This window comes from Drosophila suzukii, chromosome 3 (assembly GCF_043229965.1).
Source record: "Drosophila suzukii chromosome 3, CBGP_Dsuzu_IsoJpt1.0, whole genome shotgun sequence".
Classification (NCBI taxonomy): domain Eukaryota; kingdom Metazoa; phylum Arthropoda; class Insecta; order Diptera; family Drosophilidae; genus Drosophila; species Drosophila suzukii.
In genome coordinates this window covers 86,879,181-86,902,945 of record NC_092082.1, presented here as the reverse complement: position 1 = coordinate 86,902,945, position 23,765 = coordinate 86,879,181, and the positions used below count along the sequence as shown (strand labels likewise).

Genomic DNA, 23,765 nt, shown 5'->3' with positions numbered 1-23,765 from the left:
AATGTAGAATATAAGAGGATTCAACCACAAACTCATAGAGGTATCCCACGTCTAAATCGGGATTTAATTACCCAAGTTATGAAAGTTAGAAGTGCAGATTTCGGTTCCCATGATGATCCCATTGGAAATACGGAAAATTTGAACATGAAAATGGGTCAAAATTTGGACCCTCTTTTAAAATATAAATTTAAATGTAGAATATAAGAGGATTCAACCACAAACTCATAGAGGTATCCCACGTCTAAATCGGGGTCCAATTAACCAAGTTATGAAAGTTAGAAGTGCAGATTTCGGTTCCCATGATGATCCCATTGGAAATACCGAAAATTTGAACATGAAAATGGGTCAAAATTTGGACCCTCTTTTAAAATAAAAATTTTAACGTAGAACATAAGAGGATTCAACCACAAACTCATAGAGGTATCCCACGTCTAAATCGGGATTTAAGTACCCAAGTTATGAAAGTTAGAAGTGCAGTTTTGGGTTCATTATGATTCCCATTGGAAATACGGAAAATTCGAACATGAAAATGGGTCAAAATTTGGACCCTCTTTTAAAATATAAATTTAAATGTAGAATATAAGAGGATTCAACCACAAACTCATAGAGGTATCCCACGTCTAAATCGGGATTTAATTACCCAAGTTATGAAAGTTAGAAGTGCAGATTTCGGTTCCCATGATGATCCCATTGGAAATACGGAAAATTCGAACATGAAAATGGGTCAAAATTTTGACCCTCTTTTAAAATATAAATTTAAATGTAGAATATAAGAGGATTCAACCACAAACTCATAGAGGTATCCCACGTCTAAATCGGGGTCCAATTACCCAAGTTATGAAAGTTAGAAGTGCAGATTTCGGTTCCCATGATGATCCCATTGGAAATACCGAAAATTTGAACATGAAAATGGGTCAAAATTTGGACCCTCTTTTAAAATAAAAATTTTAACGTAGAACATAAGAGGATTCAACCACAAACTCATAGAGGTATCCCACGTCTAAATCGGGATTCAATTACCCAAGTTATGAATTTTTGAAGTGCAGTTTTGGGTTCCCATGATGATCCCCTTGGAAATACGGAAAATTCGAACATGAAAATGGGTCAAAATTTGGACCCGCGTTTAAAATAAAAATTTAAATGTAGAATATAAGAGGATTCAACCACAATCTCATAGAGGTATCCCACGTCTAAATCGGGATCCAATTACCCAAGTTATGAAAGTTAGAAGTGCATTTTTGGGTTCCCATTATGATCCCCATTGGAAATACGAAAATTCGAACATGAAAATGGGTTAAAATTTTGACCGTCTTTTAAAATAAAAATTTAAATGTAGATTGTAAGAGGATTCAACCACAAAGTCATAGAAGTATCGGGAGCCAATTACCCAAGCTATGAAAGGTAGAAGTGCAGTTTTGGGTTCTCATTATGAAACCCATTGGAAATACAGAAAAATTCGAATATGAAAATGGTTTAAAATTTTGAACCTCTTTTAAAATAAAATTTAAATATAGAATATTAGAGGATTCAACAACAAACCTATCGGACCTTAATGCTCACCAAGGTCACATATAGAATGTTGAGTACCAGTTTTAAGTTATTATAAATGTGAAGAATACATAAATAGGTTAGACATAAAACATATACTTGCTAAACTTGCGTGAACATTTTCCGAGAAAGTTTGCATACCTGAGTGACTATCGTATCGCAAACTGCCTGAAGACAACCTAAGATTCCTACTTATTTAATCCGTTAAATTGCCTTGCCAGGAAACAGGATGACAGAGCGCGCAAGCAAACTGTCAATTGGCCCCAATCAAATCGCAGCATTAAAATCGCATTAATGGTGCCAGCAAATCTGTGAAGATTGTCAGCCAGTCTGCCATAACGAAACTATTTTTCACGCGACTAACCCAAAGGGGGCCAAGTCGGTGCAGTGGGGCGTTAACGATAAAATGATTAGCTACCACAGCACCACCACTCCATCCAAAACCCAGCCCCCACCACAATCAGCCACCCCTTTCGCACCCATCAATGTGGGTCGTTGGTAAAGACAAGTTGTTAAGTAGCTGGGCGTTTGCACAGAAAAAAAAAACAAATGAAACTTAATGAACTTTGGCGGAGGGCAACTTGGATGGTTGGATGGTGGGGTGACTCAATGGGCGATGGGTGTGGGTCGGTTGTGGCTGCTGGCTAAACAACATTGACGCCAGCGAAATTCATCCGAACAAATGGCAGGCACTTTGCAGTGGCAGCATATAAGCTCCATCCAGTAAATTGATGCAAGAACTCGACCCGAGAGTACAGAGCAAACTTACACTTTGGGGAAAAATCGTCTTGTAACACAAAAGTTGTTGGTTTTGTTTTTAGTTCTAGAATAATTTTGAGTAAAGTAAAGAGTATCTTCCTTATTAAAATTTTATAGATAATATTATTAATAAATATATAACAAATATTATACATGTTTTAGCCATGACACTTAGCTGGCAGTAAAGAAAATTGTAGAGTCTATATACTCGGATTTTTAATAGTATTTCCCAATCTTCTTAACTATATTTGTTCATCTTTTTTCCTCTGTGCCCTTAGAGCAGTCGTAATGGCTGCAATAACCGCAACCGAATAAAATTCAATCTGTGGAATGCTCTGCGCTCTCGCAAATTCTGCTGACAATCTGCAAACATAAGTGCAGCAAAGCAAGCCAGTCGCTTCGGCTTCGGCCTTAGCATCAGCATCAGCATCAGCCGTGGCATCAAGTTAAAAAGCACTCAGCACGCGGGCAGGAGCATCTCGTATGTAACTACTACGGAAATGGCTAAAGACATGGTCCCAGCATCCAGCATCCAGCATAGAGCATCGGCATCTGGGCGCCCCACCTCGTAGCTCCCAACTGCATATTACCCACTTTCTATCCCACAGAAAGCGGAGAGTTTCCAGCGCCATTTGCGCCATGCACTGCATCAGCATCAGCGCATTATTGGATGATTTATTGACGTCGATATGCTTAGTTGAGCAGTGTGCAGCAGCCATTTTTAGAGTGTCTGCGTGCGTATCGCAGACATACACAATAACACACCAACACACAGTCGACGCAGGAACTGAACTTGACTATAAGATACCCACTATAAGATACCCACTATAAGATACCCACTATAAGATACCCACTATAAGATACCCACTATAAGATACCCACTATAAGATACCCACTATAAGATACAATCTGTATGGTTTATGAAAAATATCAGGATATCGAAGAAATACAAAATTGTCGCTAAAACATACACCTGTTAAAAAAATATTTGATAGGTATGACTTATATTATATTATTATTAGAAATTTAAGTAAAAACTGGTATCAAAGCAAAAGGCGATTACAAAAAACAAATGATATTAGTTAGGGATCCCAAAAATCCTTTTAATTTAACTTATTTCTCTACAAGTAACGATATTTTACTAACATTATATCATAAAATGATCTCTTATAAGATCCTTTAAATAAAAGGTTTTTCTGAAAAAGCAATAATATAATACTAACACATGGAAACTCTCAAAGAGATATAGAGATATCTTTAAAGCTTTGCCTCACCCTAGAATTATAAAATAGTTCGGTATTTCCCGATCACACATATACCCTCAACTACCCTCTATAAAAGGAACGCACAAACACGAATCTACATTAGCCTCATTAGGCGAATGCATCGGCGTCACCATCGCATAAAACTACAACGACACAATCTCTCAATGTAACGTCTCCTCCGCTCGTTTCGATCTATTTTTTCGGAATTTTATTTCGAATTTTTCGTTTTGTCAGCTGGCGAGCATATGGGTTTAATGCTCGATTGGAATATGCCACATTAAAGATTGGGCACGCGCTGCGCCGCAAATTGCATTTCGTTGAGGATGGCAAAATCATTGAACTATGCATATGCGTATAAATATTTTTTGGCTACTGCCAGGGGCTGCGATAACGCCGGCTTGCATGTTCTCAGATATATATTTAGGAATATCTATATGTATATCAAATGGATACTGCCATTTTCCTGGCAGCGCAAACTAATTGCATGCGAGGTTGGATAAATGGGCCTTGGCTGGCGATCAATAAGAGCCAAAGGGCTGCCAGTCGATTGCTTTATGCATGCGAAATTCTTGCGTCTTGCCGGGCTAAATAAAATACATTTTCCAGATGCTCCTGGCCAACGAGGAGGACAATCCAGCACGACACACATCCGCTTGCCAAATATTTGCTTCCGTCAAATCAACAAATTCATACATTTTTGATGGCATTGCAAATGGGGCTTTGTGTGGATGTGGATGTCCCACCGTCCCATAACTCGGGGTCTGTGTGCCAGTGTGCTGTCAGCAAATTTCATTTCTTATTGTCAATCGAGGAGTGATATGCTTTTAGCAATAAGCAGCAAACGGAAATGCACACTTGCGTTTGTGCAGCGGAAGCTGTCGCCGGAACGGAACGGAACGAAACGGAGGATGTGGAAGTGGCTGGGAGTCGGCGAAATTCGTTGCCATTATTTATGCAACGCCAATTGTGCAGCAGGGCGTTTGCCCCCGTCTAACTGGGTTCTTCTAACAGTGGATATCACTTAAGAGCAACAGCTAAAATTGGTGAATATAATAATAGTCATTCTGAATTAAATATTGGGGGAGCTATAATTAAATATTTGATAATTTTCAAAAGGAAATGCTGATGTAAGAAAGAAAATGAATTTAAAACTGCAATTTGGAATACCAAATATCGGCTTATAAATTGTAATTATAATTATATCAGCAACCAACCAAAATTATGGGAAGTGAAGGCATTAAAAAAAATGAAAGATGCAAATATGTAAGACGAAAAATAAATTAGGAATATCAGACAACCATATATATTTAAAATGTATTATTATTCAACTCAGTTTTACATCTACAAAAATTGGCTATAAAATGAAGGAGTCCCAGAATTTTTACAACCTTTACAAATACATTTTACGCACATAGTACTTAAATTGCGGAGTGCTTCCTCCTGTAAATATCCAATGCAGTTAAATTTTTGCACTCCGTTGCCCTAATGAACAAAATCGCATTAGCCAGGCACAATGATGGATTTAAATTCAGTTATTAATTTATTATTACAATGGAACAAAAGCGCTGTGCAACGAAACAAATTGCAGCCCATTGTTCCCAGAAGCCAGTTCGTGTAATTGCCAAGCAAATTAAATAACTCAATTTGCTTTTAGCTGGTCAATGAATTGGATTTGTATTTTATTTAAATGCAATACTGCAAAGCGAAAGGGAGCGAGGAGCAACTAAGGTAATGGCAACGACAGGCTCCCGGGTAAAATTGGAAAAAGCACTCACGCTGATTGCGTTACTTAAGTTGCCTAGGAGAAAAAGCTAAGAAAGTCCGACTGCAAGGACGTCTGATTTATCGCCGGAACAAAACGTGAGATAGTCTCTGCGAGCCAGCATTGACAGAATCTATATAAAGATACGAGTGTTTGCTGCAAAGACAATCAAAGTTAGCACGTGTCGTAAATACGTTTATATGCCAAACAAAAACGAACATTAGTATGTGCATATTTATGTGGGCCACAGCACTTAAATCGGTTCAGTTTCCAGGCGAAAATGTGACACGTTCTGGGGCAAAGTTTAATTGAAAAACATAGTTCGAATGCAAGTACAGCAACTGAGGGTAAAAGTTTGGCCTCTCAATGGCTTTGATTGAGTTTATTTCCATAGATAAAAGTTTATTTACTTTTAAAAATATAAAAGATAAAAAATATAAAATAGTTTAGTGATCTTTAAGAATAAGGTCTTCGTTTACTGCCTTAAATGTTACATTTTATTTTTAAAGTTGTCTGTATTTTGCTGAATTTCTATGTTGTATTAAAATGCTTGTTTACTTATTTATTTATGATAAAAATGAATTCTACCTATTATTGTTATTGAATTTGGTGATATAACGAATTTCAATGTTGTGTATTGCTGCCTATTAAATTCATTTTCATTTTCTGATTTCCATTTATCCTATCATTGTTATAAATGTTGGTGAATATAATCGCTCTTTGGCAACATTTTTAAACTAAAAATCTTAACCCCAACGGAGTTTCAAAAAATAAAACAGTTTTTGTTTTAATATATGAGATTCCATTTGGTTTTATTGATGTTCCGGTCCCTGGGTTACTTCTCAATGCCCAGAGGTGTGTATCTCTGAAACCTGCAGGAAGACAGATGCTTATTCCCACATCGCACCGATTTGTAAAACCCGACACCTTTGCACAAAGAACATATCGTTTATGTTCGTGGTTGTTGTCATTGTTGTAGCTTTTCCCGGGGAAAAGACAAATAACATTTTCCGCCTTTCAAGATTTCATAACGCTTCAATAAACTCAAATGCTCCTTGGGTTTTGGGTTCTCGTTAGCAAATGTCGTGGGTTGCGTGTGTTTTTCGGGTCTTGTTAGTTTAATGGTTTGATTCATGTGGCGTCTGTTTTGGGGAACTCGCATCTCCGCATCCTGGCTGGCTGTCAGTGCAAATAAAACTCCTCAAAGTTGGTCATAATGAGCCAACGAAGTCCCAACACTTCAAGCACAAAAACGCAATTAAACTTGGGGGCCAACCGATGGAACCGAAGTAAACTTTCTAGCAAATTGACAGCTAATTAATTTGCCAATGATCCAAAGGTTATGCCAAGGAAAGCCGAGAGTCCAGGACACCTGCCAAAACGGACTGACTTATTTGCAAATTGGGCACTTAAGTGTCCCAGGAGGATGCGCTTTATGACAGCGACAATTGAAGCTAATTAAGCGGGATTATGCAGCCAGCTTGTTGAAAATGCTAGGGTCCTCTTGAAAATAAATGAAATTCGTGAGTTGTTTGCCGAGCATAAATTTTGGCATTAACAGGCTCATTGCTCCAGCGAATGGCAGCCGGACACGAACCAGGAAAACGCTCATGGATTTTGGCAGCGGAAACGTGGAATGGGTGGCATCGAGTCTCCTCCGCACAATTTACGAGTCCTGGGGTGCAATAAATTAGCCAAAACTTGTTACGCAAACTGAAAATGCCAATAAAAAATGCGTTGAGAAAAACAGAGGCTAATAAATTATTGACCTCCTCCTTGGGTGGCCCCACTCAGGGAGTTTTTTGAAGGCGATTTTAAGGAAGAATTACATTTATCCAAGAAAAGGAAAGAAATCGAGTTTGAACGACAGCATGGCCATCTTTATACGCTCTCTTAAGGACAACTTTAACTTACTCGAAATAGTTAGGTAATAATTCATTTAAATTCATATGACAGAACATCAAATAAACCAATTCAAGACTTCATATTAAATTAAATTTGAAATAAAAAATAACATCTGCAAATTGCAAACTTTCTTTTGGATATCCCAATGCCTTTATTAAATTATATTTTATAATCAAGACTAACTAGTATTTATTTTCGATAAAAACCACAGCGGTGGCAAGGCTAAATATTGGCTTAACTGGTACCGAGAATCAATCAGTTTAATTAAGCCCGGCAGTTCTCTGTAATTGCTGTGTAACCATTCAACTTTTCAGGGCATACATTGCATTAGTTTTATTTGCACTGCGCTTAAAAACGCACTGCACTCGAAGAGCAAATCAATTGAATTGGCGCAATGTTGCCAGGCAACTTTGACTGCAAAATCAGGATAAAAGGTGCAGCAGCAGGAAAAGGAGCAAAGGACCAAAAGGACCGAAAGCAGCAAAGGAGCTGCAGATGCAGCTGCAGCACAAGGATCTCATTGTTGCGCACAAACTTTAAAAAACTTTTTCGAGTGCCCATCCGACTTTATTCACTCACCCAGCCAGCCAGCTCACCAGCTCACCAAGGCCCTCCAGTTGACTTTGAGTGGCTTTTGGGTGTCTTTAATCTACTTCAGTGCAGGCAGGGAGACATAATCATTCTGCATATTCAACCATTCAACTGCCGGCAACTTATGAGCTTCGGTTTACATTGAAACTCAAATCAAAGTTGCTCGTTGGGCTATTTGCATTGGAAATGCATTTTGCCAGCTCTCATTTGATTTAAAAATTTGATTTTTCCCTTTTTGGCCAGCACTTAAGTTTCGTTTCGTTAAGCCATAAAAGTTTGGCAGCCTTTTTGGCTTTTAAGAGGCTTGACTAATGCATTGATTTTACTCATCCTGGGGCCAGTTCTAATATTTGAGTGCCGAATTTGTAATATGCCTTTAAGCTGACATTTAAGCCAAGGCCTAAAGCTTAATACTTTTTTTAAAATATTATATTATGGATAGATATAAAATACGGCTTGAGGATTATATTTGCAATGGCCTTTAACAGAAGTCTTAAAATAAATTTCAAATTTTACTAAGCTGTTCATAATCACCATCGAAAATGTAGGCACCACCGTAGCAAAATAATAATCACCATGGAGAATGCCAGCCTAAGCATTTTCATTTGCAGCTTTAGTACACAGTGATAATACAAATTGATTCTCAAAATAAAAATGAAGATGCACTTAAGCAGCTTTTGTATATTCATTAATCCTTTTGGCCTCGATATCATGCAAATCACACGACGAAATGTTCGAATATATTGCGCATACGCATCGTTGTCCCAGCAGGGAGCCGTAATTAAGTGCCTTAATGCACAGGGAAATGTACTTTCAGCATACACAGCTCACACACTCGAATGGGATTTTTATTCAGTTAGGCATTAAAGGGGCATAAACAATAAGTGAAACTGCAGCTGACAGCACGTAAATATTTATGAAATTTTCACAACAAACAAAATCTAACTAAGGCAAATAAATGCTCGCAGGCATAACCGTATTATAAACTGCAATCGAAGCCTTTACGCATACACACAGAACAAAGGGATGCTGTAGGATCCTGGGAAAATATATACGATTCGTAGGGAGTGCGCCCCCGAGGACAATGTGACCGATATGCAAAAGTTCCGGCCACAGCAACGGCAAAGTTGAACGAAAGGATGTGCTGACATTGTCCAGGGGCAGGGACAGTCGCCAGTTACCTGTGATATTCTGTGAAATGCCAAAGGAAAACACTGGTCCTGGGACAGGACCAAACCAAAGACAGCCCCAATATGCACTGGCGATTGGATGGGCGGGAATCATCTAGACACAAACACACACACCCGGGCACACACTCCCATAAACAGGATTATGTGTCTCGGGGGGTTATGTAAGTAAGCTTCCGTTGTAAATTGATTTTGTAGCAAGCCGGACACACTGAGGGAAAATGAAAAGGATTTTATCCACTTATTGTTGCCAGGGGTCGTGCCTGGCCACCACCCGAAATGGAACTACACAAGTTCGTTTGCACAACTGCCGAATTTCATAAGTGCACCTCAGGTGAAAATATTGGGATCACAGGAGAAAAAACATTTCTGTAACCAAGTTGTATTTTTCATAAATAATGGTGATGTCCTAAACTAACACAAAAGCATTTAAATAAATAATTGAACTAATACTTTTCAATTTATAGGTCCAGTGCTATTTTTTTAACCCCTCTTTTATATATATTTTAAAATACATTTTAGGGCCCAGGCAAGACGGTTCGAAAGTAGCTTGAATGAGTGATCTGCTGTGTGGAAATATTTTTAATTTTGGCATAGCTCTGATTTGATTGTGTCTGGTCAGGGCGAGTCCTGCTGCTCGTCCTAAAAATGTCCTGTCCCTTTTTTTTCTACATTTTTGTACATTCTGCGGACTGGAGACAATTTTTCGCTTTGTTCGGTTGACATTTGCCGGATGACTGAAGGACGGGTTGACTATCTCCACTCTTGCCTCTGCCAGCGTCTATGCTTTTGATATTGATGTCCTTTGAAGTGTTTTCAATTAGTTTGCATTTCGCTTGTCGTTCTGCCTTCACTCTCTGGTTTCTTACAGCGGTCTTCCTTTTGTGCTAGGTATTTGTGGATTGAAGTCCTGAATGAATTAAGTAGGTAGTAGTATATAAAAGGAATTTAGTAATAGGTTCTTAAAGAGGTTAAAGTCGCAAAAGAAGCTTAAATTTAAGGCAGGAGAATATTATAAATATTATACTATATATTCAAAAATATAATACATATTATTTTATTTTAATAGGACCATTAAGACACTTTATTTTAAGGGGTTAAACTGATTTTTTGGTGTTTTATGAGGAACTACAAGGTATCCCTTAGTCGGTTAACTTCCTAGGTTATTTCTTGTTTTATTTCTACAGAGGGCAGCAGGCCCAGGACATATTAATAAAAGACAGACGGGTGGCCAGGGGAATGCCCTGTGACCGTCTGCTAATTGAACGACGGGCGTCGGACTATCCAATCCGTCCGGGACTTGTCAGCTTTGCGCCAAATGAGTTTCAAAGGTAAACGGGGAGCGGCGGAAAGCCGGCAAATGCCAACTGCACAAACTGTCTACATGTGTCCCAAATTGGCGCTCAGTCGGATTAGCTGCTTTTTTGCTACAATCTGCACCTTTTTTCCACCTTTTTGCTGCATTCCAAAACTGACAACTGCGAACAGGTGGCTGGCAAACATTTACGTAAAGTGGTAGTAGCTGCCTTTGGGATGGTCATAAATATTTGCGCTGGCTAATTCAGTGAGCATCTGTGTCGAGCTGATCTTTGACATGATTCCGGCATAAATTTGTGAGAGGAGACAGGGGTGGTTTCATCCCCCAGATAGTATTTGTATTCCATTCTATTCCATTCCTCGCATTTCCGTTCTCCGCCATCAGCATAATTTACTCGGACTTCCGCTCTGGCTCACTCCACCCCCAGCATGCATATTTTATGCCTTTTATCATAATTTATGCGTTGATACAGCAAATGCATAAAATTAAATTCAATTCACACACACACACGCTCGCCCATCCTTTTTGAATTTTCCGAATGCATTCAATTTTGATTTAATGTAATTCCCACTGTGGCCACGCCCATTTTTAGCTTAGAGCCAACGAAGGCAGGAATTTGCATAAATTGCATTTAATACTGGCCGCATATCGATATGAATACCGAATTCTACGGTGAGATCGGGTTATGCAAATGGAACTCAGACGTGGCTGATTGGATAATTGCCGGTAATCAACAACAAAGCGCTTTTCTAAGCTGCCCAAAATTCTCACTAATGCAGCGAATAAATTAATAAAAACGAATGTGAATAACGAAATACAAAAGTTGTATTTTTAAATTGATTTATTGACATTCTATTAGTCTTTTTTCACTCGACGTTTGCCAAATGCCGAAATATATCTGAATTATTGACATTTCAATAAATTATAAAGAAATTAAGTAAAAATAGGCATTTCCATTAGAAAATCTCTTTGATTTTGTGGGGGTGGCAAAAAATTGAGATAGATTTTAACAAGAAAATATTTTCTATACTTAAAAAAAAATAGTTTATTGCGTATCCTTATCCTTTTTTAAAATGAATCCTTATAAGAATTTGCGATTTAAGAGATGCTATTAATTAAATTCTTTATTAGCAGCTTTTTTCACCTCTAGTGAAGAACAAATATCTTCTTACAAGAGCGAAATTATTTAATTAAGAAGTACAAAAGCTCTTGCGATTTCATCTCTAGCCCTATTCTTGCTCCTCGTCTTGGCTCACTTTATTGAATTCGTTCGTGCAATAAAAATTTATTACCAGCATACCCAATCCGGCTCATTCCACGTAGACTGGACCGTAAAAAACTTGGGAGCAGAGTGAAAAAAGCAAGACGGGGAGTTTCTGGGTGGAAACTGATGATTTTATCACAGCCAGCACTTTTTCAGCTTGAACTGTGGCAATGGCCTTTTATTCAATTTGCGCGCTTCATTCAAATTGTTCGCCGTGGGATGGAGAGAAAGAAATGCAAAAGTTTTGGCCGCCTTTTGAACTTTTTGGCATTGGCCACCAATGTATTATTGAGTCTGTAAATCGCCCAGCTTGTAGCCAGTTAAGCCAAACTATAGCCGCCTGCTTTAATTTCAATTTAACAGGAGCCAAACAAAAAAATGTGGAGATAGTTGAAAAAAGTAAAGTCAGTGCGCCACGGGGCGCATAAAATGCGGCGTTAATTTGACAGCCAACGTCTGGGTGCAAAGGCATGTGTGGAAAAATAGTGGGAGTTTTTGGGGGGCGTTAAGGGGTTAAGAGCCGTCGCTTTTGGGCCCAAAAAAGCATCGCGTTAGCAACTTAACGCTTCATGTGGCAAGCTTGTGATTTCGATTCCCTGACGAAGGCCAACGGCAAGACGAGATGATGGCTTTATTCACTGGAGAAAAACCAATAAATCCTGAACAAGAACTCATTTTTAGGAAACAGTTGCTAAACGTTTGGAAACTTTAACAAGTCCAAAAGAATCAATTATTTTTGAGCCTTAGTTGTGACATAACAACTCACACCATGAAGTCATGAAAAAGGAAAACAAGGTTTTCTTAAAATATTTTATATTTATTTTTAGTTTGAATACTTAGTATTTTATTTAAATAAAATTGTTAAAACAAATAAATAAACAAAAATTCAATTTTTATTTTTAATTTACTTTGTTTTGTTACAAAACTTTTAAATAGTTATGGTTATAGTTAGTTAGTGACAGTTATTTCTCATAGTGTGCTGACAGCATCTAAACTGTTACAAAATTCATTCTGTTGAGAGCAGAAATTTTACATTTTTCAATCATATCCCCATGCCTCTGATATACTACGATTGTACGATAAACTCGCCCCAAGAGCTCATTCTGGCGGGATTGCGGGATGCAAATACAGGCACCTCCCTTCAAGATCTGGCCACCTTTGTGACGCGGAAGACGGGATTTCCGGGCGAAGTCTGCCATAAGGTTATCACGGAGGCTCTCGAGGAGGCCATGGCCTGCAAGACCATTCGCCAAGTGGACGGGCTCTTCTATGATATACCTCCAAAACCGCCCCGTCTGGCCGCCCGGCGAAAATGCAAAATACCACAAGCAAAGCCGGGGAACGACTGTTGCGATAATTAATTCATAATGCCGAGAGTATCCGCTCGAGTGGCCGAGAAGAGCAAGGCAAACACTTTATTAAAATTAAAATTTATCTAAATTGCGACAGCAAGCTATTCTATCCGCAAAGTACTTGAACAACTCCGCCCGCCTTCGTCTGACAATGACGGAAGGGTTGATGTTGATGCCAGCCTTCCCCGCAAAGTAAAGTGTCTGCACCCGCTCCAGATACTTTTATTTTCCATTTTTTGTAGTCCTTATTTTTGTATTTTTTCTTCCAAAGGTGCACTCCTTGTTGCTGCAGCGTCTTGTGTCTGTCAAACGTCAGTCTTGGCGTTCTGGAGCGTTGAAATTGAAAGCTCCACTCGCTTTGTCTTTTGGCCAGGTGGGGCAAGGGAAAAAAATATGAAAAAAAGGATAGTAGGAGTGGAAAGTGTGGGTCTGGGCCCGGGCCTTTGCATTCTCAATGTGTCACTTTGATTTATTATTTTCGACAGCCCTCCCCACGGAGCCCTGCTTACCAGGACTCATGAGTCTAAGCAGCAGTGGCAGTAGAGTACACGAGAAGCAAAAAATTTCAGGGCTTTCACTTTTTCAAAGGTGTCCTTAAGTTGAATTTAAGTGTAATTTTCAGAGAAGAGAATACATGAATTTTGGAATAAAAAATCTATCTAGAAAAGGTACTATTACAATTTTAGAAATGCAAGCAAATAATTAATTCACCATTTAATCTAGAAATCATATTTAAAGCTTTGTTACTTAAAGTCGATAGCTTTTATTTTAACAAAGGTTTTAATTTAATATAGTGTCATCTTCATTTAGTAAATAAAAATACTTAAATGAAAATACTTGACATATAGTTAAACTTAAGTAAATTTTTCTAGCTTTGTTATACCGTTCGGTCTTTTAAAGTGGGCATTAGAATATTTTAAACAATTTAATATATATTTAATATATCTTTAAATGCAATCTAGATATTTATATTTTTCTTTTTCCAAAATATTTTGGACACATCATTTTTATAAAATTAGCTTAAATCATTAAAATCAATTATTACAATTACTTATTTCATATTATTTGTCTCATAAATCTACGTTATTTTCCTCGGTGTATCGCTTTTATTGGGGAGAACTCAACTCGAGCGCAATTTTTCATTTCCCTTTGCATTTTTTACACGCCCCTGCCACTTTGCGTTTTTATCTCATTTATTTATTTTACAATTAGACAAAGTGAAGTGCACTTCCACACGGGCAACAGCTGCACATGGGCTGGTGGTTATGGTTAGGGATAGGGATTGGGATCGGGGATCGGGGATTGAGGATTGGGGGAGGCAATTGCAATTGCAATTGGAGCTGCAATGTTCTGCCATGTCCACGTCCATGTCTGGTGTGTACTTTGCGGCATGGCAGCACGCCAAGAAGTCCGTAGCCCTAACGCAAAATAAAAGGGATCCCATCCCAGCCGGCCTTGTGGCTGCCTTAAATCAAAAGCTTATGGGCAAACTGCTTAAAATTAACATTAAGGCTTAAGTATGCCATAGACACACTGCGCCCAGATAGAAGATACTTTGCACAGAAGATACTTTCTCGCCAAGGTTGAGCTGGCAGGCTGGCAATAATCATAAAAGTAGCCCGCACACAAGTCGCTCGCAAAAACTTTTCACATCGACGAAACAAATGGCAAATGGCCTGGTAGCAGAAACACTTAAGCGCCAGGTAAGTGAAAACTCAAATAAAAATGGCAGAGCGCCCCCGAAAAAAGGAGCAAACTTTTACAATGCGAGCCCAACTCAAGGCTGGGCTATTTTTGGGCATCAGGAAACTTCAAGCTCCCCCAGATTCAATAAACCAACGGGTAGCAGCTCTTAAAGGGAACTTTATCAGAAGACTTTAACAACGATTTACTGATGCTACACAGTAGGGTGAATTGCTAAAATGATATACTTGGTATTATGTGTGTTTGACATGATTAAAGTAAATAAAGTGTCAATGCATAGTAAATAAATTTAAAAATACAACAGAAAAAATGTTTGAAACACCTATGGTATCCAAAAAGTATTCAGTAAAGAAACCATTTAACCTTTTTTGCGATTAAATCCTTGTCCAATGTTACTTCGGATATTCTTAAGATTGCTTTGAATTGAGTAAGGTTGTATTAAATTGTTTCCTTTCCAATAAAATTATATGACAAATATTGGGACATTCGCAAGAGTGTCCACCGTGGTTCTTTGAAGGATAACTTGCTTCGCCTTGAGCTATGCAAGGCTTTTATTTTGCGACATCAGCTCTTTGAAGTCAGCAAAAATTCTGATTGCGAATGGCCAGCGGCTGGACATTTATAGCCAGTCCAGTTGGTCGGTTTACCGGACTGCAGTTTGTCGAACTCCGATTATGAAACTGTGTACGTCTAATTGCAATTTTTGGCTTCATCTGGCATCTACCGACTTTAAGGCACCAGAAAACAGTCCAGCGAGCATCGAAAAAAGGACCAGAAACTAAGGCAAGCTGGAAGTTTTCATTGCATTAGCCTGGTCGGGGCAAAGTTGAAATGTCAACGCAAAGTCACACAGATACAATCACATAACCAGACGCACACACTGGCATACAGATTCATCGAGAAATTTGCAAGCTGCGCACTTTCCCGTCTTCCATGTTTGTGTTGACATTTTGGCCACTTTTTTGAACTCAAAAAAGTTTAAAAATTGTTTTTATTAAAAAAAAATAGTTCCTTTCTTCAAAATCTTGGATTAGGGTTTATGTTTGTTAATTATAATGAAATATATTATCTATTGAAACTATTTATCACACAAAATATTATTTAAAAAGTTACTTAAGTAAGTAGAAAGTGCTTACTTATTAGGGTCTTAGGCCTTAGGTCTTATATTTTAGGTTACAAAATCTAAGGTGTATATTGAGGTAAACATTTAAGCAGCTCATTCGCATATCACTCTTTAAAGGAAGTAAAATTCGGACTAACTAATTAAAATGAAACTTTGATTATCAACTCTTACTTTCTTGTATTTTTACCCTTGCTTTTACAGACTTTTGCGATATTATCCTGTGCCAGCACTGTGGCCCCCGCATCTCACTGGCCAGCATGAGTCGAAAATTTTTTGAAATGCGACCCAATTTTGTCGTATCGCAACATGGCAGAGTTCGACACATTTCCGCACCTAGACAAAAGGGGGGAAAAGGAAGCTCGGCTGGCTGACATTCTGTCGAGCTGTGCATTTTGGCCATGTGCATGTCAGGGGGTTAACAACCAACCCCCCTCCCCAACCGTCCACGCCCACCTCGTTGTCAGCCCACTTTTCATGGCCCAGTTGAGCCATCCGTCAGTTCGATTTATGTCACACATCCCGGCAAACTCACGTGTGTATTTGCGTTTGCTAATTAACAATCGTTTGGTCCCATTTCCAGCCAGGGACATTTTTTGGCGGCCAAACTGACTAATTACACCGCAGCGTAATCAAGTGACATGGATACTTCACTTCATCAGCAGCGGTGAAATGGTCTATTTAAACAGTTTACACTCCATTCATGTACACAAAAAAAATGGTAGAACAATGTAAGCGCAAAAACTTTAAAAACCATTGCATTTAATAATGCCACAACTTGCTGATTTAATGGCTGTAAAGGGTTATTCTTTGTTCGCCCGTAGGCTATTTGAGTTCTATTGAAATGCAAGCTGATTTAAATTTGAAAATTCATTAACAGCCTTTGAACGGCAGTCGATGGGCATCACCATAAATGGAGTTGAATTATTTTCACATTATTTCCATCGGTTTAGTCGTGAAAATGTTTTTTATGCAAAGTATTTGGCTGAAACTCAAAACAAAAAGTCCTAATAATTAAAGCGTTTAAATTCACATCAATATAAATTATGCACATTTAGCGTAATGAATATTTGTTGTAAATTACCAGACACTTCTTTTCCCTTTCCTAAAAACACACCCCCAATGGAGTTGACTGTAAAACGATATTACACGTTATTATTGTATTTTATTTCAAATAAATGCTCATTATTGTTCATTAGTTTACTTTTGTTTTACCCTTTCTAAAGCAATATGAACTAAGCTTCTATTTTAAAATAACTATGTTTATTAGTAGAAAGTTCTATAAATAAATATTAAGGATTAAGAACGTTTGCAATGAACGTATAATATGTATATATACTTCTATAAATATCTTGTATTTTTTTATCAAGAGTAATTTTAGCTTCGACTTTCATATTTTTTCCATTTTTTATGGAGGTGTGATGTTGTAGGGCCCTTCATTAGCACTAATTCCAGTAATTAATGTACATTTGCTATCATTAATCAGTTCCTTGAATTTGTAATAACCAAAGTCCGTACTAATTCGTATGTGTAGATACTAATGCAAACAGTGTCATATATCAACCGAAATTGGAAATTAGCTAAAAGCCACAAATATTTTCTCCCCCTATTTCGAATAATATTAATTAAAAATCTTATCTTGTACCTGATTAGTTTGTTTTTCCAGGAGAGCTGCCAGCCGTCTTGACAGAAACCTCAAAAAGCAATTATCAAATACCAGCAAAACCAGGACTCTTTAGCACAGCATGGGCTCAATAGCAGGCAAGCCAAACAATTCACAACAGAAACAAACGAAAACAACAGGAAATCAAAAAAACAAAAGCAGCTTCGAGTCAAATGCGAAATGAAAGGACATTAAACATGAACGAGCATTGTGGCACAAAGTAAATGGCAGGATTAAAACGGCTCATTCTGTCCCTGGCCGTGTGTGTGTGTGTGTGTGGGTGGTTGGGGGATTCCCATGACCACTCACCCACCCATCCAGCCACCCACAAATGCAAGGACAAACCACCGAACCACCCGTCCACCCACCAAGGTTCCAGCCTGAATGCCGCCACTTAAGCAGCGCTACGTGAGCCAAGAGACACACACGCAAATAACTGCGGGGGTAGCTTTTAATTATCTCGTTATTTTTTAATTTCCACCATTTCACTGATTTCATTTTGAGCACATCGAGCGCGACGGGCGGTCGCCTTCCCATCCAGAAAAAGAAGGAACTGCGGACGCGGGAGTCACTCCGTAATCCCGACGCCATTCGAAACCTGCTGAATATGCAGAAAAGAAGGACCTTAAGACGCAACTAATTCGCAGCTCGCTTAATGCTGCCCAGGTTGTTGTCTTAGCAATACACTAAGAAAATAAAGTATCTCAAAAATAATATTATATATTTTTAATTTTAAAATTATGTAAAGAGCCCAAACTTACTCTTAAAAAAGACATTATTTTTCTGAGTTTCTTTAATATTTGTATTTTTAAGATGAATTAAAAATTTTAATATCAATATAACTTTTAAATTTACTCAAAATAATCCTAAAGATGATCCTAAAAATATCTTTATATAATTGAGTACTATCAATATTTCCATTTTCTTTATTTTATATTAATGTTAAAATATCTAAACTTTACAAAGAAAGAATGTAGTGACCAAATAACTTACCCTACCTATGTTAAAATTATATAAAGGTCAATGAAATTGATGGTATCAACGAAACATACTATGAAACTAGCGTAAGTTTAATATTCTCTCTGTACAGCAATAATTTGTTTACGCTCTAATGGCCCGGCCACTTGGACTTGGCTCTTAAAGCCCCACAAAAACGATGGTGGAGTGTAAAGTGAGCTGAAAAACAATTAAGTCAGCTGGGTAGCCCGGCGACCCCAATCCACCGACCTGTCGACCCACCAGGCCCCCACATTAACATCAAATTAGTTCGTGGATTAACACGTTTTTCACATGCCGGTGGCGAAAAGCAGGGGATTGGAGAACCAAGGGAACTTGGGGAACCCACCAAGCTCCATTACGCATACGACACGATGTCAGGCGGAGAGGCCTTTAGTTCTTTAGTTTACCCCCCAAGTGCAGCGAGCCGTGAGGAAAGGCTTACTACACTAATTACACTCCTCGCTGGCCTTTATTTTCGGGGACATACCTAAAAATACTTTAAAGTTTATTATTAACAAGTGAAACTTTATTAAGAGCTGGTGTCCTTTTCATGCGGGCTTGATAACTGAACAGATTGAAAGCGTAGCGAGATATACAGCCCCCTTAAAAATATTATATCTTCAATATAGACGATAAAAATATATCCTTTAAATAAATACTAAAATAAAGAGTAAAATGTATTCCCTTCAAAATGGAAATAGGCAAACATGATTACATTTTATTAAACCTATTTATTTAATAGTTAGAGAAACAATAACTTTTAATGCTATCATTTTCACCCCCACTGTAGGTAGGTATATATTTAAATAAAGTTTTCCGTTCAACCTGGCAAACTTTGCAGCTACAAAATAGGCTTCATTGCTCTTTTGTCATGACCGGCAGAAGCTGGGCGAGATACATATATAGTCGTATATCTTGAAGCTAAAATCAGTGGCACAATGAGCATATTGTGTGGCCAAAAAATTTAATGCTTACGTGCCTGAAATATCTACCCAGGCACAAAGGATGCGATTGCAATGTATGAAAGGGATATGTGAGGCGCATCGACTCTTCGGGCAGAGTTCATAAATAAAGCGTCCGAAAATCTCGGCTTTTGGCTTGGTTTAAAATAAAAGTTTCTTGCCGTTGCCGAAAAAAAAAACAAAAAAAAGTGAGAAGAAATTGCTTCGAAAATTCAGCACTATAAAGAAAATCGTTTACTGATTTACTCGCTATGGACTTCTGGAGGAAGATGGAAAAGCCGGGAAGGGAACACGCTGCAACTAATAAAAGTTTTCGCTGTTCGACGGCGCGTACGATAGTGTGCCACGCCCACCAACACACTTTCGCCTCCCGGTCATCGGTTGAAATGTTTGCTGTTGTGGCTTTTCAGCAATTTCAACGCACGTCCAGTGGGGGCACTGTACAAAAAGGAGAACTTAATCCGCCCAGCACTTTAATAATGAGATTTATATTGAACAGAAATTGATTGCCTCCTAGGGAGTCAATAAATGGACCAATAAACATCATTTTGGTCAGGTTCTCCTGGAGCAAACTATTTTAGTATTGCACCATAAAATTCTAGTCTCGGGGAGAGTGTTTCGAGAGCTCTTGAAATAGTCGCGATAAATATCAAGTTTATGTGTATGTTAGAATCCTTTGAGAGCAAGATCCAAAATAAATGGAAATAATGTGATTCAAATATTTTATTCTTATTTGGGTATATAACGAAATATAAAAACTTTTTTAAGCTCCCCTTCGCAGGAGTGCAAAATAAAAGTTTACTAGGGACTAAAAGAAAATTATAGAAGAGACCTTGAAATGACTAGAGGCTTGAATATTGACCATCCTTTTCCATCTTTCACAACATTGCATAAGATATCAGTCGACACCTATTGTTGGTTTACAGAGCTTACTAATTATACACGAGGTTTTACACGGTTTTTCTACGACAATATCTTGAGCGACATCTAGCGGAAAAAGTTATGCTGTACTGCTTTACTTTAGTCTGCACTGCTTTAAAATAACGTCAAAAATATATATGAAGAAGAAGAACACTTGTCGCCTTGATTCAAAAATATTGCATTTTTGAGCTTGATAAATAATAATGGATTAAAAACTATTTCGATATATTTAACTAATTTAAGAAAATTAAATTATGTAATAAAACATGTGTTCTTTGATAAAAAGGTTTTAGTTGATTATATTTATCCTTTCAATCATAGGTGTATAAAAAATATCTCTTTAACAACGTTCATTCATAATTTAACACTCTTTTGTTATAAAAGTTAATTTATTAAAACCGTTAATTAAATATTAATATAAGTTGTTATAGTTTAGTTTAGTGTCCTTTCAAGCATATAATCCTTGAACAACGTTCTTTCATAAATGACAATTAAATTATTCATATTAGTTGTTTCCTAAAAATTAGTTAAGTAATTACCAATTTTAATTGTTATTGCCATGTTTACCATAAGATAATAGTGACAAGTGACAATCCTGCCGCTTTCAAGGTCTTACTCGTTATACTAAACCAATAAATGTGGGTTTCAGAGATTGATTTATTGTTTAAGCAATAAATAAAAACTTTTTTATTAATTCACAATAACTTGCCGCGGAAGAAGAAATCCCGCCCTACTTGACCGCGTACTGTAGGAAAAACCACTCCTTTCGATAGTATATAATATCATTTCCTGCTCGGCTTGCAACTGGCTAACCAACCCGAAACCAAAGCCCAAAGAAACGCAATTAAACTGGCTAAGTAACATCCAGTACTCAGAACACCGCTGTGAAAAACACTCAAGAAAGCGTCGAACTAGCCAGCGGAAGTGACATTTTGCCATTTTGCACATATTCAATTAGGTGGATTTGCTGGCGAGATAAATTGATTAATTTGCTCGTGCAAATCAAACAATCGTACGAGATCCAACGTATAAATACAACAAGAACTCTGCAATCTAGAACCAGTTTTCAGCAAACAAACGTGTTGTCAAAGTACTTTGTCAAGCGACTCAACTCCCACGCCTCTGCTGCCAAACAATCAACTACCGGTAAGTTTCGAGTACCGTTCCTACGTCACTGGGAACCGAAAATCTTAAGCCTGTCTCAAAAGTATCACGCCCACAAAATAAACTTTTGTGACGTATACGCCGCATGGGATTTTATTCATTACTCATACGCCGGCGCGTGTTGCCAATTAGTTAGGAAACATACAATTTGTGTCGCATAAAATTAACATAACTAAAAAATTTCCCACGATATAGTGTGCTTTATTTTTGTTTATTTCACTTTCCATATTTTGTTTTGTGAGATTGGCTTGGAATAAATTGTTATCGAAACCAGTTGGCGGCGTGTCCGGTTGGAGGCAGGACAAAAGAATTCTTATTTTATTTATACTTTACTGGGGCGTAACTTATTGTTGTGGCGGCATCTGGTCTTGGATCCGTTCTACGCTTTACATTTTAACCATATTTTTACTGCATTTACAGCGCCATTAATTAATGGGCTCGCCAGTCGCATACGATTTGCATTCATTACGATTTCAGATCGGTTCGGCTGTGTCCGTTCGCATGACACTTCCTGCTACTATAGCAGTTTTTCGAAAAGAGCTTTTGCTTTAGCTACTTTCTTTCCCAAGTTCGGTGAATTTTTTAATGTGCTCTTGAAAATCGGGGAAATTTTTCCAGTCATGCGTTTAAAAAATTCGCCATAATGGATTATGGATTAACAGAACATTTTGTTAAACGTTACACGAGGCAAAATTATTATTATTATTATTATTATTATTAGGATATCATATCGTATTTGACTAAAATATCATATCAATATTTTTGTATAAAATTATAAAGGGGATTTTTTTTTCGTGTGAAGCTTCTGCTTTGGCATTCCATAAATACCATTTGTTAAATACCTGCTGCTCATTCATTCATAGCCAATTTAAAAGTGTCATAAAATCTGTTCAAATAATTATGCAAATCTGAACAAACTCTTTTCTGAGGAGTAACACTTTGAATTTTTGCGTATCGCACGCGAATTTGCATACGCTTAGCAACTTTAATGGATATCTGATTGAGTTTGTATTGATTTCGATTGGCTCAAAGATCTGACGTATTTTAGCGCCACTGGGGCTGGCCGGTCGGTCGATTTGCCAGGCATCTGAGACCGGCTTCAATCGTTGCTTTTTTATTATATTTTTCTGCCGTCTCTGGCTTCTTTACTCTGTTAAGCTTTCGCATCTGCGTTTGGGCCGAGAGCATATGTATATAAAATAAGAAGACAAACGAGCGATAATAATTATTTCCACTCCGCTCTAGACAGACAACGGTCGCAAGCCAGTAAGCTCTCCAAACCAATCGATTGGAACCCCAATACCGAAAACAAACATGAACTGCAAGCCCTTGATTTTGTGCACCTTTGTGACGGTTGCAGTGTGTCTGGTGCATTTCGGAAATGCAATGCCCGCTATAAATCATTATACGCATAAGAGATTTGGTAGGTTGTATAAAACTACACTTGTTGTTAAGACACCTGTACTAATTACAATTTTTATTTTACATTTCTTGCAGATTCCATGGGCGGCATTGATTTCATTCAGGTGGGTATTTTTATATAACGATAATTTAAATCTTTATGTACAAGTCATTATAATGAAATATCCTTATGATTTTGATTTATTTATTTACTTAAAAAATATATAAATATACTTTATCAAAAAAGTAATAATTACTATGGCTTGTATTTTCAAAATCGCAGCAATTGTAAGGATATGTAAATTTATAAGATGAATTATCTGATAGACCATCAATCCTTTTTACTTACCTCATCACTTACCATTTTACTTAACTTTTTCAAACAGGTGTGCCTGAATAACTGCGTCCAGTGCAAGACCATGCTGGGGGATTACTTCCAGGGGCAGACGTGTGCCCTATCCTGCCTCAAATTCAAGGGCAAAGCCATCCCAGACTGCGAGGATATAGCCTCTATAGCGCCGTTTCTGAATGCTCTCGAGTAGAGCGATGAAGAAGCGCCTCTTGTGCGGTGTGCGGTGTGTGTGGCGATGTGTGCTTTTATGGCCTGTGACTCAGGTGTGGATTTGGGTCAATGCGATGCTCAACACGATGCTCAAGTCTTGGCGATCTTGGCTGCTGATGTCGACCACAACGATGATGAAATTACTTTTGCTAAACAACTGACTTCCCAGCGCGAAACCAAAGAGTTCCTATTAACTTGTAATTGTGTAGTGAATAAACAAATAATTTAAAGAAATATGTCTACATTTTTTTACTAATAGAAATAATTAGAGGGCTTATCCTAGAATATCCATAAAACTACTTACCGTTTTATTCCGCT

General features: G+C 37.8%; 3 protein-coding genes across 3 annotated transcripts in view; 2 read left to right on the top strand and 1 right to left on the bottom strand.

Annotated features, from left to right (window-relative positions):
• The window catches only part of RpS3 (ribosomal protein S3), a 261,493-nt gene that overhangs the window by 185,315 nt on the left and 52,413 nt on the right, over positions 1–23,765 (bottom strand). The window lies entirely within an intron of this gene.
• Positions 12,567–13,596, top strand: LOC108020804 (uncharacterized). Its single transcript, XM_017089184.4, has 2 exons — positions 12,567–13,143; positions 13,223–13,596. Exon 1 carries the CDS (start codon positions 12,652–12,654, stop codon positions 12,958–12,960), a length of 309 nt encoding a protein of 102 aa, XP_016944673.3. The 5' UTR covers positions 12,567–12,651; the 3' UTR covers positions 12,961–13,143; positions 13,223–13,596.
• On the top strand, positions 21,393–23,679 carry Eh (Eclosion hormone). The gene is made up of 4 exons (XM_036818502.3): positions 21,393–21,466; positions 22,730–22,907; positions 22,982–23,010; positions 23,272–23,679. The coding sequence occupies exons 2-4, from the start codon at positions 22,799–22,801 to the stop codon at positions 23,425–23,427; spliced, it is 294 nt and encodes a 97-aa protein (XP_036674397.3). The 5' UTR covers positions 21,393–21,466; positions 22,730–22,798; the 3' UTR covers positions 23,428–23,679.

Excerpts from the sequence above, each read along its gene's own strand:
- LOC108020804 (XM_017089184.4), top strand. The coding sequence starts at position 12,652 with ATGCCTCTGATATACTACGATTGTACGATAAACTCGCCCCAAGAGCTC.
- Eh (XM_036818502.3), top strand. The coding sequence starts at position 22,799 with ATGAACTGCAAGCCCTTGATTTTGTGCACCTTTGTGACGGTTGCAGTG. Across the intron at positions 22,908-22,981 it reads TTATACGCATAAGAGATTTG|ATTCCATGGGCGGCATTGAT; the intron begins GTAGGTTGTATA and ends CATTTCTTGCAG. Across the intron at positions 23,011-23,271 it reads GCGGCATTGATTTCATTCAG|GTGTGCCTGAATAACTGCGT; the intron begins GTGGGTATTTTT and ends TTTTTCAAACAG.